The sequence below is a fragment of the Candoia aspera genome, chromosome 1, assembly GCF_035149785.1.
Source record: "Candoia aspera isolate rCanAsp1 chromosome 1, rCanAsp1.hap2, whole genome shotgun sequence".
NCBI lineage: Eukaryota > Metazoa > Chordata > Lepidosauria > Squamata > Boidae > Candoia > Candoia aspera.
The window spans coordinates 260,841,847-260,857,932 of NC_086153.1; the positions used below are offsets into that span (position 1 = coordinate 260,841,847).

At 37.6% G+C, this 16,086-nt stretch overlaps 1 protein-coding gene across 1 annotated transcript in view; it reads left to right on the top strand.

Annotated features, from left to right (window-relative positions):
• The window catches only part of NADSYN1 (NAD synthetase 1), a 50,678-nt gene extending 40,154 nt beyond the window's left edge, over positions 1-10,524 (top strand). The window contains exons 16-21 of the mRNA XM_063289580.1: positions 574-680; positions 1,866-1,997; positions 3,692-3,761; positions 4,400-4,528; positions 5,014-5,190; positions 9,416-10,524. Coding sequence (XP_063145650.1) covers positions 574-680; positions 1,866-1,997; positions 3,692-3,761; positions 4,400-4,528; positions 5,014-5,190; positions 9,416-9,463 — 663 coding nt within the window. The 3' untranslated portion in view covers positions 9,464-10,524. The remainder of the gene's footprint in view (positions 1-573; positions 681-1,865; positions 1,998-3,691; positions 3,762-4,399; positions 4,529-5,013; positions 5,191-9,415) is intronic.
• Positions 10,525-16,086: the final 5,562 nt, after the last annotated feature.

Genomic DNA, 16,086 nt, shown 5'->3' on the forward strand with positions numbered 1-16,086 from the left:
AGTCTGTTACTTCCTTTAAGTATGGATTCAAAAGAGCCAAAGTCTCAACAACTCATATATGGTTTTGTAATGGTAATTATGTATATACAAAGATCATCTGGTTTGTATATTTTGTTTAATTTCATACAAAAGTTAAAAGCCTTTAACCAACTTTTTTATTGTTGGTTTATCTGATTGAACTAGCCTGATTCCTTATACTTAACAACACATTTTTTTTCAGAATCAGAAGGGGCCAAAAATGAAGGCAGCAAATGCTGGGTTTTAAAAGGGTTTTTTCCCCCTGGGGCAGATAAAGATGATAAAGCATCTTGGATCTTATATCCATAATCCAGCTGGAGCTGCTCAGATATCAAATAATTTTCTTCTAATAGCAGTTTCAGTCTTCTTCCCTACCCAGCAACCATAACTCACCACTCTATTCTTTCTCTTCTTGAATTATAGAGGAATCTTGATCTCCCTCTTCCTTCTTTGTCTGTGATGCCTACTGTGCTTATTGATGTAGAGTTCTTCTACTGTGTACCTTTTGAAAATTCCAGCTTTTATTAATTCCTAATTTCTGTGTTTAACTTCTAGGCCAGAATAAGGATGGTACTCAGCTATCTGTTTGCCCAGCTGTGTCTGTGGGCTCGTGGAATGCCTGGTGGATTGTTAGTGCTTGGAACAGCAAATGTGGATGAAAGGTGTTAATATATTAAAACCCTTTAATTGCTGGTAATGGTAAAAATATTGATCTGTCTGGCTTTGCATATCAAGTGAAACAGTTTCAAAAGCCACAGCTGTCTAGTGTTCAGAAATATTTCTCTGCATAATGCTTCAGCAGTTGAGCTTTTCCAAATGTTCTAAAGAACATTTCAGAAGCTCCTTAGATGCTATACTTCAGCAGTGAGCAAGTGGGTTTTGCGGATGGGGGGGTCTGTGTTGTTTTTTGTTCCAGTTTTGTTGACTTGGTTAAGTACTTCAGTTTGTATGGGATGTAATTCTAACTTTGTAACCAAGTGTGTGTGTTATGCACTTATGGTTTTAATTCCATGGTGGAATTAATACATCTGACTAAAAATTACAGACAAATTATGCTAAGAAATGAATTAAATAATTGAATAAATAGGTTCGTCTTTACCAGTGACTACGAATCATTGCTAAAACAAACCCAGTCCTACTGCTCAGTGCTAGCTCTAATGTGTGACTGGGTCACTCTGAAAATGGTGAGGTTCTTCTGTAAAGTAACCAACTGTAGATACTCCTTTTATGTAAATTTCAAAGAAAAGGGAAAAGCTTACCATATAGATATTACAGGGAAGTAACTGCACATGTTAACTCTGGAAGTCTTTTCTCAATATTACACAAACTATATAAAAAAGCTTGCCTGAAAAATAGTAAAGTTAAAAAGTTAAAAATAAAAGTAAAATAAAAAAGTTATAATTTGACAATTTAAAAAGCTTAATATGGATTTTTTTTTTACTGTAGACATATTCCTAAGTGCTCTTTTAAGTGCATGTGGCAGCTTGGACTTCCTTCCTTCCTTCGTTCCTTCCTTCATTCCTTCCTTCATTCCTTCCTTCCATCCATCCATCCATCCATCCATCCATTCTCACACAGTTGGAAAGGGATGCAATGGGAGGGTAGAGAACAGCTTAACGTAATCCGAATTAATGGAATCATTACATCAGGTCTTCCTTTCTCAGCCTGCAGACTTTTTCTCTGAATTATCAGAGAGATTCATACTGTTATAATTGCACAACAACTTTTGGGAATGTGGGATATTGTCTTAACTTACTTCTCATCAGTTTTAGACCTATAGAATGAATGAATGAATGAATGTATTCCTACTCCTTAGAATATTCTGTATATATATTCCTACCCCTTAGCCTTCGAGGGTATTTCACAAAATATGACTGTTCCAGTGGAGACATCAACCCTATTGGTGGAATTAGCAAAACAGATTTGAAAAGCTTTATCCAATATTGCATTGAGAATTTTCAGCTAACATCCCTTGAAAGGTAAGTGGTAAAGTAATAAAGCTTATTCCAATCTATTCCAGTATAAAATGAGCTGGAATCTTGATGCTTTTTCCCCCCTAGGATTTCCTAGGATTATTTTATGCTTCAGAATTTGATCTTAACTAGGACTCTTGATATAATTGCTAAATTCTGAATGTTGGTAAGAGTTACTTAAAAATGTGATTGCATCAAGTAAAGTTTTGCTGGCTAATAAGAAACGTTTTTGATACTGATTTTCTTAACATTGGAAGATTTTACGAATATAAACACAGTTATATGCAATAGTTTAGCACCCCCAGTCAGGTTGTATGTTTCCTAAATTGACACAGAACAAAGTTAAAGGCAACAAACTTGAATGCATAGTTACTATTTATGTGCAGTTGGTTACAGATTTGAAATAAGAACGAAGTGAATTTGATAGATGTAGATGTTTGGATACACTTTCAGACAGTACGTTGTAACACTTCATTTGGCAGAAATAACAGCTTCCAAATGTTTTCTGTAACCAGCAGAGAGTCTTTCAATTCATTATTTCAGATTTTTCCCCACTCTTCCTTATAGAACTTACCTAGTTAAAAAATATTCTTAGATCTCCGTGAGTATACTACATGTTAGAGATCTCCCCGCAGATTTTCAATAATATTCAAGCCTGGGAACTGTGAAGGCCATTTTCTTTCTTGCCTATAAGTACTACAAGTTAATTTGAAGGAACATTTCAGACAATTGTCTTGCTAAAAGAACTAACCTCTTTTCAGCTTTATTTTCTTCACTGACTGGGATGTGAGCTTCTGCAGTATGTTGATACTTAACTAAATCCATTCTTCCTTCCACCCATACAATTTTTCCAATGCAACTGTTTACACACAACTCCAAATTATCATAAAGCCACTCCCATACTTAATGCTTGGTAAAGTTATCTTCAAATGTTTCACCTTTTTTTCTCCAAAAGTAACTTATGTAGTTATGTCTGAATAGTTCAGTTTTTGTTTCGTCAATTCAAAGAATTTTGATCAAAATAGTTCAGACTTACCAAGGTTTTCTTTTGCATACTTTAAGCAGTGATTTTTCTGATGAGGTCTGGGAAAATCCTCCCATTAAAATTGTTGTATAAGGAATAGTATACTGTGGCATGGTGGACAACTGCTCCACTGCTAGCTAAATTTTTTCAGCAGGCCATTTGCAGGGATCTTTGAATTCTCTTGGCAGATCTGACAAGCTTGGGGGCAGTTCCAGAAGAGATGTTTCTTGGTCTTCTAGCTAATGTTCCACAGCCAGTGAAAAAAATTGAATCTGAAAATAAGTTGGATATTTCAGCAAGACAACAGTCCAAAATATACCTTCCAATCAACCATGAAGTATTTTCAAATAATAAAGATAAAGGTTTTAGAATGGTATTCATAGCCCCAAACTTTTATCTTGCTGAAAATCAGCTTCTATTTGCTTAGGGATTCAGTGAAACATACAGTTTGACCAAGAGTGCCTAAACTTGTGCATTCAACTGTAAGTTGTCAGGCAGTGTTGTGCTTGTACTTGAATAGAAATGGGACCATGATGCAGATAAAAGATGTGGCTCAGTTTAATAATTGCGTTGGGTGAGGTGGAACATGTTCTTGGTAATAATAATCTCCCCATTCAGGGAAGAAGTTGTTCTGCTAGCTAATTAATTTGGCTCATTTCATTTCACCTGTACACAGTATTATATCTGCACCAGCAACAGCAGAGTTGGAGCCACTGCAGAAAGGAAATGTTACTCAAGTAGATGAGGTAAAGGCGAGTAACTACTACCATTTTGTAAGCCTGTACTCTTAGCTTGTAGCTTGGTCACGCAGTCTTTTAATCTTCATCAAAATTCAAGAAAATCTGACTTTTGTGATCAATGCATCATATGGAACTCAGTATACATTAGCAGATTGCATATTTTTCCTTTTAAGATATTTCTGCTGCAGACTTACATGTCTTCTGTAATATTATGAACTACAGTGGGCATATGAAGGCTCTTGAGGACTTTGAATCCAGATTGTCAAAGATTTACCAGAGTATCTCCATTCCTAATTAACATAATACTTTCCAGTAACACCCCTTTTCACAAAAAAGAAGAAAAGGAAATGTACTGAAAGTAGTTAGAAATCTGCAGCCCCAAGAACCACTCCAAAAATGCTTCTGAATTATAATAGTTAATATGACAGTAGGACAGAATTATGGGGTTTAATATAATGAAGTCATATAACTATTGTATTTCATTTTAATTAAATTAAGTAATATTTTTGTCCCAAGTTCAGAGAAGTTTAGATTAACTATGGTTCCAACTATAGTTAGATGGCTCTTGAACAATGTACCATATGATCTTTTATTCATTCAGTTTCTCCTTTTCTCTTCTTTTTGTGGTGCATATGAAATGTTAGGTAGATATGGGCATGACGTATTCTGAACTCTCAGTCTATGGTAAACTGAGGAAGATAGCTAAGGCTGGACCTTACACCATGTTCTGTAAACTGGTCACAATGTGGAAAGAGATATGTTCTCCAAGAGAGGTAAACAAACTTCCCTGATGCACCTACATAAGCAGCACTAAGCCATGGTTTGCTTGTACCCTGGGAAGGTCAAAACAATATAAATTGGAATTTGGCAAATCATGACTTGATGATGATGTCTGAATTGAAGGATAATTGCAAGTTCCCAGTTATGATTTCTTCAATTATAGACCATTCCTAATCAGTAAGTGCTGCAGTTACGTTCAGGATTTTTCCAGGTCACATTGTGTGGCTTGTGAAACTGCCCACTTAAGAAAACTGGGTGAACAGCACATCTCACCTAACTGAAGTGCTGGTGGCACTCATTTTGACTTGAGCACTTCTGGTTGATAATGCTGAAAACAATCTGTAAGGTTGGCCATGGTTAAATGCAGGACTGCACTCTTTGAATCTTGGTTATAGTTTAATTCTATATTGTGTATTCTACTGGATGGTGGTGGGCTTTGTTTTTTTGAGTCCCTGAAATTCTGCATTTTGTTCACCAGGTGGCATCAAAGGTTAAGCATTTCTTTCAAATGTATTCAATCAACCGACATAAAATGACTACCCTTACTCCATCCTATCATGCTGCCAACTACAGTCCTGATGACAATCGCTTTGATCTGAGACCTTTCCTTTACAAGTCTGCTTGGTCCTGGCAGTTCAGGTGTATAGATGAACAGGTAAGCATTAATCTATTTTTATGTCCAGCGCCATCCTTCTTCTAGAGGTGTGCAGACACAGTATTTAACATTTTAGCTGCCTGCTGAATTTAAAGCCATCCATCTGCTTGAGGCTGGGTTGGGTTGACAGTTTGTGATCCAAGGGTACTCTCAAACATCACGGTTGGGCAGGGATTTGAATCTAGTCTTCCTACATTTATGCACATAAAATTAGTAGCATAATTGATTTAATACTATTTAGGCTCTAGAAAAGAAATTCTAGTGCTTTGTATTTATATCAGTAGCTATTGTAACAGGATATGCCTTTTTTCAGGGTAAGCTTCTGAACAATGTGAACAATGGTATATACGCTTTGGGATGGTAGATGAAGCTGTGTCTCCTAAAGCTTAGGAGTCACAGTGGACATTCATGCATAGGCTACTGTTTCTATGCCTTCTGTGGTATTTTTTTTTCACGCTTGGACAAATGAAAGTTCACCTCAGCCAAAAGATCAACTTTTTCATTTTTTTCCCAAATGCCTGGGGAAGTTTAAAGTGATTTATTTGCCCAAAGCAAAGGGCAGAGCTGAAGTCCTGTTCAGCATCACCATTTAGCTTTGAAGGTGGTGGTGACTGAGTCCTGGATATGATTTTGTTTTAACACTGGAGGCATCAGGTGTGGAAAAATCGAGCATCCCTAATCATTATGGTTTGTTTGTGGTCTTCAGTCACAGCTATAACATGTTAATACTGTATACATTCCTTTTCTGGACAGAGGAATATTTACATTTTCCCTGCCAAGATGATACACCATGGTTGGTTTAAGTAATGTGTTTATATGTGCAGTAAATGCTAATTCCCACCTCTCTGAAATGCCAGACATGCTGCAATGGTACCTGACTTCCTTTATCTATCCATAGATAAAATATGCGATGTGGTCCCTGTCATATTTATACATATAAAAAAGGTCTTACATAGTTTTTCCATCATTTTCTCCACAGTTTTGATTCATGATGAAGGTAAAAACAAAAATCCTTACTGCTTCTGTAAGGTCTTGGTTTGCTGCTATTACAGCATCATTTTAAAAATCTTTCTGTGCTTGTAATAATATATGGGCAAGATTAATCCAGGCTTACGTATCTGATTACCAGTTTATTGCTATGTTATTAGTCTTTGCCAGATGCTGATGCAGTATTATTAATACTTGCAAGCTGGGTGTGGAGGCTGGGCTACATAAAATAGTACTCAAGCTACCCTATTATCTTCAGCAGAGTGAATGACAAAAGATGATAGACTAGATTTTTCTTGTTTGAGATGGAGGGACTAAACTAGTAACTGACTTGCATGTACTCAAAGTCAGAGGCTTGTTCTGTACTTCCTTGTTGTTTATTTGTTTAGTTGCTTCCGACTCTTCGTGACTTCATGGACCAGCCCACGCCAGAGCTTCCTGTCGGTCGTCAACACCCCCAGCTCCCCCAGGGACGAGTCCGTCACCTCTAGAATATCATCCATCCACCTTGCCCTTGGTCGGCCCCTCTTCCTTTTGCCCTCCACTCTCCCTAGCATCAGCATCTTCTCCAGGGTGTCCTGTCTTCTCATGATGTGGCCAAAGTATTTCAGTTTTGCCTTGAATATCATTCCCTCAAGTGAGCAGTCTGGCTTTATTTCCTGGAGTATGGACTGGTTGGATCTTCTTGCAGTCCAAGGCACTCTCAGAATTTTCCTCCAACACCACAGTTCAAAAGCATCGATCTTCCTTCTCTCAGCCTTCCTTATGGTCCAGCTCTCGTACTTTTTTGTAGTCCTGTACTTTGCAACAGCCTTATTCCTCCTAACGTTCTTCTGTTAACTGTCTTCTTTATCTGCATGGCTTTTAATGTCAATTTAACTGCAACTAACACAGTCATGGAACAGCATCTCAATTACTGCTGGCGTCACTAAGGCTGTGAGCCACAGCTTCCCAGCTAAGTCTTATGCAATTTTAGATCTATTTGCTGCTATCGTAGAACCCATTCATCTGTCCTCCCCCTCCCCCCCCACCTTCCCTGGCTGCCCTTTGGGGAAAAGGAACAATTAATCACACTGACTTACCAGATATATACCAGATTTGCTTACTGAACTGCTTCTAGGCTAAACAAGTGGGCCTAAACATGGAAGCCAATGTGCCTCTAGCTGTACATGCAAAGATTTTCCTCCTTGCACATAGTCATGCTGAACTTGTGACTGTAGAAAACAGGCATCATTTGAATGACGTCTACAAGGGTAGAGACATGGATTATCTAGAGTGTTCACATGGCAGGAACTCTGAATAAAGAACATCTGAATGATCTTTTAGATGATATATATGGGCTACTATCCTTTCTGTCCATCAGAATTATGTAAGGACTGGTCAGGGGAAAGAAGCATTGGTACAGCAATGACGGTAGTAGTTGTTCCTGTACTGAACCTGAATCAATTGCCCTTGTCTTCCTGGAAATGGTGTCCTTCTACTCTGTCCTATAAGTTACTATTATTCTAGTACTGTAGAAATACTTATCGGTCACATTTTCTTATTGAAAGTCTTGTATGGTGGCCAGTGTGGAAACCAGGGTAACAAAATATGTCTACTTTGTTGTCACTGGATAGCCCAGATAGGGAAAGGAATCTGTGTCACATTATCCAAGTTGTTTTTGTATGGAAAAGAAAAGCGCAAATTATTTCATGGGGTCCCAGTATGTTTCTGTGCTGTACTATGAACTTGTGTCTATTCTCACAAAAAGTGCTTGAGAAAGATTGAAGCCAGTAGGCTGGACTGGTTATTTATGAATACAGGTTTGTATGTGTGGATGGCATCAGCTTCCTTTTCAACCAGCTGGAGAACCAAACCCTTTATATCAAGAGTTTTGCTTATAAGGAAGTGGCAGGCTGGCTTTTGTCAGTCTGCTGCATGTGTTGCAAAGTCACAGGTAGATCAAGTTGTGGGCAGGTTCATTGTTTTAACTGTAAATGTGTTTATTCCTAATTAAACTCTGTTGCATGTAGGTTTCTTTCAGTATCTGTCCAGACATATCACAGGAAATAATGGTGCAAGCTGATTACAGGTGGTCCTTATTTCACAACTACTCGTTCAGCGACCATTCAAAATTAAGATGGTGCTGAATGAGTGGTAGTTATGACTGGTCCTCGTACTTACATTGGTCACAGCGTCCCTGCAGTCATGATGATGATGATCTGGGTGCTTGGCACCTCACTCGCAATTACAATGTTGCAGCATCCCATGGTCACATGATTGCCATTTGTGACCTTCTTTGCCAGCTTCCTACAAGCAAAGTCAATGGGGAAGCCAGCAGGTCGTCACAAATGGTGACCAGATGACATCACGCTAAATGACGCGTGGTGACTTGCTTTATGACAGCAATCGGAAGTGCTGGAATTTCTGTTGCCAAGTGACGTGGTCACGTGATGTTGCACTTTACAACCACGTCACTCAGCGATAGAAATTCTGGTCCTAACTGTTGTCATTAATCGAGGACTACCTGTATTTCTAAGGGAGAGGTGGGATGAAGTATAGAAACACTGAATTTCTACATGTTGAATCACACAATGGCCTGATGTTAAATCTGAATCCTCTTGTTAATTATTTTGATAATTATTTAATAATATATCTTTTTTTGTTGGAAGCTCAGCCTTACCATGACTTTATATTAACACCAATTGTTAAAAGGTCCTTTCTCTAACTGTATGTAATACGCAAATGTGTGTTTAAGCATTCCCAATAGGTTCTGTTGCTTGTCAAAGCATATTAGCCACTTTGGTCTAGTGGTTAAGGCAATGGGCTAGAAACCAGGGGACTGTGAGTTCTAGTCCCGCCTTAGGCATGAAAACCAGCTGGGTGACCTTGGGCCAGTCACTCTCTCTCTCTCAGCCCAACCCACCTCACAGGATTCTTGTTGTGGGGAAAATAGGAGGAGGAAAGGGTATTAGGTATGTTCCCTGCCTTGAGTTATTTATAAAAATAATAAAGGCGGGATAGAAAATTAATAATAATAATAATAATAATAATAATAATAATAATAAGGAAGGGTGCAATTTGGAATAGAGAAAATATGTGCTGGAAGAATTAAATGGTGGCACTTATTGAAATTACTTCATTACAATCCACTTTTGCTCAGAAAACATAGCAGTGGTGGGGATTCTGATAAAAATATGTTTGTAATATAGCATTTCAGTCAAAAGGTAAATCTCTGCTTGTAACTTTTAATTTATAGGTTTCTAAACTAGAATCTAAGAAAGTGATGGACAAAGACTGGATATGATCTCTCTGTCTTGCTACTTGGGATGGATGACTTTTGCATGGACATCCATATAACTGAATAATATGAAGATCAAAGAATGAGGATTAAATATCAATAATGTGTTCCTTTTAAATAATCAGTACAAATGTTAACAATTTTTACAATTTTAAAACTAAACATGTTAATCCAGAATTTTTTGAATAGCCATAATGTATTATAATTTGTCTCAAACTGTGATTCTAGAAATTATATTCATATAAAATCTGAAGATAAGCTGTTTTCTTGTCACAAATTTTTAAAAACTTATAATCCAATGAAGTAAGATTTCAGCTGTACTTCATATTGGTTATATTCTGTGTCACATAAGGATTCTTGCATTTACACAGTGAGAATTTCCCTTGCTGTCTTCTCTATGTGTTCCTCAAATTGCCTAAGAGTTTAGAGCAAATCTGGGAAATGCCAAAGAGAGGGAAACTCCAATTTGCTCCACACTGGCAGATGAATTCAATACGTGAACAGCCATGTATGTTATAGATGCAAGTTGGTTAGACAATATTGTTGTCAGCTGTCCCATAACTCTAATTAATACATGTTCATAGACCAATGAGCATAAACTAATGTTTTAATAGATAAATACCACACTGGAGCTTGTCAAACAACATGGTCAACTGCTGAAAATCTAGTTGGTATATGTATTCAAAAGTAGGTCCCACTGAGACTTTCTACTTGATAAGCATGCATTGGATTGTAGTCTAAGTTATGTAAATTTATTACATTGCTCTGGTTGTATGGTGGCAATTTTAAGAACATAATTATTAGGCGAGTCGTTGGTTTTAGATGAAACAACATGTAGAAAACTTGGAAGCTATTAGAATAAATCATAATTTATATGACCAACACCAGTCATAGCAGCTCAACTTTTTGTTTGGGAAAATACCTGCTCCTCTAATGAACAAACTGCATACAATTTTCTCTTTTAACTTGTTGAACCAAAATGATAAAATGTTATAGTCACTAGTACTGGTCAATGTGAAAATGGCTTCCTCCCATTTTATTGTTCAGTAAATTTACTTTTTCATGAATGTAACTGGCTTTTTTATTTTTCATCTATTTTATTATTTGCATAAGGTTAACAATTCTGGTTTGGTGGCTTGGACAGCAGATTAGGACCCTGGCTAATCACAGTAGGAAAGCACACGTTTAAACACAAATATGATCCCGTTAACATCAGAATGATCTAAACAGGAACTTCTAGGTTCTGTTTTCAGCATTAGCTGTTATATGCTATGTGATATCTAATAATTAAGTTCTGAGAATTGGTGGTTGACTTTTTTTTTAAATATAATTCTGGGAGGTTGCCATCTGCTTCTGTGTTAGGTTACGGTAAGATGACAGTAACCACAGCATTTTTGCTTATCTCTGATTAATTTTTTGATAGATGTTGCCCTATTTAGTGAACCATCTGCTGGCTTAGTTTGGTCCCCAGAGACTTCTCTACCCACCAGGAGAGTGTCTGATCATCTTATACACACACACTCACTATTCTGTCTCTTGGTGTAACTCCCACTGCCTGGCCTAGTCATGAAAGTCAACAGCTTGGGGGTATCATGGCTGTGCCTTGTGCTGCTGACACTACTATGTTGCAAAGCCAATAATATCAAATTATTATTTAAAATATTTATACTGGATATGGTTGGTCATGCCACTCATCCCTGAGGGACGCTTATACAGTTAAAAAGAGTAGATTTAGTTATTATTATATATCCTAATATTAAAACAAACCTGCAAAATACAAACAAAACATAGAGAACTTTAAAGTTTTTCTCATATTTCAAGCTTAAGGAAGGATATTGCTGGCCTGATAATAATGAAATAACAAATACCATATATACTTGTGGATAATTTTAGGTGCCAAAATGCACCCAAAAAAATCAGATTTGGCTTATCTCTGGATGGTCTTATCCACAAGTATGTATGGTAATAGTTTTTTTAAGCACCCATATTTTCCATATATACTCATGTATCTGTGGATAAGCAGACCCTTGAATTTTTAACCATGAATTACTATGAAAAATGTGGGCCAACTTATCCACAGGTGGCACATTTGTCATGGTATTTGGGTTAAAAATTCAAGGGACGGCTTATCCACAGATGGTCTTATATGTGGAGTATGTACGGTATGCAGTTTGGTGAGAAGCCTGAACTTTACATATGCAAAAAGCTAATTTTGGCTTCTCTAGGGGAGTATTCAAATAGGCCCTCCAGGCCTGAAGTGATGTTGGAATACCTCTTTCCTTTTGATTCTGTTAATGGGGAAGAATTTTTCTAACTTCAAAGCTCTCAAACTTTATTTCATCTTATTTGATGCCCCGCCTTCTGTTGTCATGGGAGGACAGTTGTACCTTTATCCTTGCTAAATGGAAATGGTTGAAATGGTGGATCATGTGCTGTTGTGGCTATTTTATAAAGAGATGCATTCTTTCTTTGCTCTTTTAACAGATTTAACTGGCAGATCAGATACATCTTAGTTTTCCTCTTTTCAGATTCTAATATATACTCAGAAGTGCCAAAGTTTGTCTAATGGCTGGTAATATTATAGGGCAGTTGCTTAAACCTACTTAATTGTTGGGAAATTGTTGGATGTTTATAAGAGTTGTTTGATTTTTATTCATATTTTATCATATAGAAATTGTCTCAAATGTATTGTCTTTATATGATTTCATAAACATTTATGTATGTAACTTTGAGTTGGCCTAAAAAGATACTACCTTAATAAAGATTTGGGGGTCTTCCTCTTGGCTTATGGGCTTTGTTGATTTGACTTCACTTGCAAAATAATGAATTTAATTGTTCAATAGTGTGATCTTATGCTGGTGGTGGAGGCTTTTGTATCACTCATGCTGTGATCTCTGATGGCATACATCTTCATGCTATTTGTCAATTTTTTTACTTCTACTGATTAAACTGGGCATGATGGAGCACATCCTCAGCAATTTGCCTTTAGTTAACCGGTTAGCTTCACCAATCATGGCAGCCATTTTGAGAATGCTCGTGACATTCTTTCAAAATTCCAAGTCTGTCCATTGACCAAAAACATTTGGGACAATAGGAGAAATGTGCAATGCTTAGATTTTCCTAGAACCTGAACCGTATCATAGTTGTGCAAAATGAGAAATAAACTATGTGGAAAAATCTCAGAAAATCCAGCTGCAATTGATACTTTGTTTCTACTACAGTTAAGTAAATTGCTATATTATAAAAGTCCAAAAGTAACTGGTAAACACAATCCTCAGTACGTCTATATAGAAGAAAGACCCACCACATTCAGTGTTCTTATTTCTTAGTAAATAGGTAGAAGATTGCAGCCTAAGCACAAGACGTTTTACACTGTTCTCAGGTCTGCTGATTTCTATGATGCAAGCTATGGGCGTATGACATATTGCAAAAGACCTTGAGGAATTTTGGACAGAAATCATAAAACATGAGGTTTGCCTGTATTCCTTAATCAATATGGTAAGTCACTGAATAGCTAGCTATGTGGAGAGACCTATGTATATTCAATTCTTAGCTTAATTCTAATTATTTTCAAAGAAAAGGGTTTAGTAATGAATTTCTGCATATTTACTTGATAACTTTTGATTTTAATTCCTTTGAATGCTGAGCAATTAAAACCTGATCCTGCTTCAGCCAGTTCCTATGTTGTTTTTTTTAAGTGCAGCTTGCAAAACTGCAAGAACATCAGCTCTGGAGTCCCTGCTACGTTTGGAGCCCCAGCAATGTTTGAAGTATTTTTCAGTAGAGTACTTGGAAAAAAAGAAAAAAGAAAAGTAACAAAGGCCACTTTGCTTCTCATGATAGCTATCTCAGCAGGGTTCCTGAATGGCTTTGAGAATTTTCTCTGCTGCTTCCAGCTTTAGTCTTTTACTATGTAAAGATTTTGTCTCATTCACCCATGATATGAAGTATGATGATACCTCCATCTTGGACTTCCCATAGTTTTACTTCTGTTAAAGAATAAAAGATGGAAGAGCTGCACAATCTCTCTTGGCTGGCAGCTCTAAGAGTCCTCCAGGAGGAAATACCCTATGTCTGTAACATTTGCATAACATGATTATTCATGGTTAATCATGGTTTACTCAACCCAGTTTTCTGGTTTTGTACAATAGGCCAAACTGTAAACTGATCTCACCAGGTGGATTTGCATGATATACTAGGCTAAAATGTGGTTGGTTAGTCTGTGGTTAAGCCTATGCCCGTGTTTGTGTGTACTTGCACACCAATTACTCTTTTTTTGTTGCCTTGCAAAAGCAGACATACAGCCATGATTGTTTCTTCACTTTGTGTCTTCAAGATAAAGAGAGAACATTGATTTCTGCCTGTCAGATTAGTTGCTTGCTATTGCTTTGTACTAGGGAACCCTTTATCCTCCTTATCTGTTACAGTGGTACCTACTAGCCTCTCAGCTTTCTCAGATAAAGCAGCACCCAACTGTTTACCAAAGGGTGTTTCTTAAGCCAACAAATGTATGAAGATGAGCAAATCAAGATACACATAAATCTCCTAGCATTTAAAATGCTCCAACATTCTTTGCTGGTATTGCTGTGAAAGACTAATCTGGCTGACTTCTCTGGAAGATTCACATAATCACTCCTATCTTGTACTGATCTTTCCCTACCCTTATAACACTATTATGAACTGCCCAAGTAAAAATAGAAACCCCCCAGTTTTTTGCTGAATATTGATGGACTCTTAAACAACTAAACATATTTTGATATCCCTGGTCCCATACTGTACTCTTCACTTTGGTGTGATAGGATGGCTGGAAATTTTGAAAATTGCAATCCAAGAAATCTGGAGAGGAAAGGCTAATAGATGGATTTAAATGTGAAGAATATATCTGCTACAGAAGCAATCACATTTATTTATATTCACTGTTCTTCCTTAGTCCAAATCTGATACATTTATCCACATTTCTTTCTGCTGTGACAATGAATGTTGGGCAAAAAATGAACCATTCAGCCAATGCAACTGCATGCATCTACAGAATAATTATAATTCACTGTGCAAATCAGATTCAAGAGAGAGACCTGCTGAATCAGCACTAAAAAAATAAGTGTTGACCACAAATGGAGTATATTGTATTCATTGTTTGCTTGTTTATGCCACTCTCTAGAACAAAACTGGTCCAAGGTAGAGTATAAAACATAAAACACAAAACCACAACTGAACGCTGAATTTGAAAAACGAAAGTAAAAGTAAAAATAGCGGCTTAAAAATCCATGACCTGCAAATGGCAATAATTTCTACAGTAGAATGAATGAATGAATTAAAAGGTTTCACTTCTGTCAGTCTTGTTGGGATCCCAAAGATATTCAAATAGGTACCAGCCGTGCCTTATTGGACAGAGCAGCTCAGAGCCAGGGGCTCTACTGTAAGCTTTGAGTGGTAACAGTTTATAGTTTCTAATCTACAAAGCATCATTCATATCCCGTATCACAGAATCCTAGAATTGTGGAGTTAAGAAGGTAAGAGTCATCTGGTCCAACCTCTGCAATGTGCAAGAAAGCCGTTTAGACCATTCATGAGAGCGGTCTCCTCTTTAAATCTCCAGAGATAGAGAACCTACAACATCCGTAGGTGGATTGTTCCACTGTTGTACAGATCTTACTGGCAAAAAGCTTTTCCTTATTCTGAAATGAAATCTATTTAGCTGTAACTTACATCCATTATTTTTTGTCCTAGTTTTTCTGGCCATAGAAAACAGTTCATGACCACCTTTCTTAAAGTTTTATGTGCCAGGTCATATCTTCCCTAAGTTTTCTTTTATTCAGACTGAACATTCCAGGTTCCTTCAGCCTGTCCTCATAGGGCCATGTCCTCAAGTCCATGCCCATCTTCCATGGCAGGGGTGTGTCATGTTCGCTGTTACGATGGTTGCTGTCCATCGTAACGTTTTGCATGCCATGGTGCTGACGCGCGTTCTGGTTGGGAGGGAGCTGCTGGGAGACCTTGTACCAGGCTGTCTGTATGTTTTCATGGGGATGGAATGTGTTTGGGTTATCATTTGTATTCAAGGTCTTTTTACCCGTTGATTAGCAGAACTCGTTAGGAGCACCTGGGATGGGGAATTTGAAACGGTTGTACGGGGGGAGGGCTTACATTTGCACCGACGGTTTTTTAGTTTGTATTTGGCACGCTTTTGCTCATTCTCAGCTTTCTTTGTACTTGCACACTATTCTTAAATAAACCAGATTTGTTTCAAGCTCTGCTTGTCAGTCTGAGTGTAACTTAGAATAGGCATTCATTACAGGGTGATACCTAAATTAAGAATCAACTGATTCCAATAACAATTATTTGGGAACATACAGTACACTTGTTTGCACTGAGGGGTTTTTTGTTGTTTATTCGTTTAGTCGCTTCCGACTCTTTGTGACTTCATGGACCAGCCCACGCCAGAGCTTCCTGTCAGTTGTCAACACACCCAGCTCCCCCAGGGACGGGTCCGTCACCTCTAGAATATCATCCATCCATCTTGCCCTTGGTCGGCCCCTCTTCCTTTTGCCTTCCACTCTCCCTAGCATCAGCATCTTCTCCAGGGTGTCCTGTCTTCTCATGATGTGGCCAAAGTATTTCAGTTTTGCCTT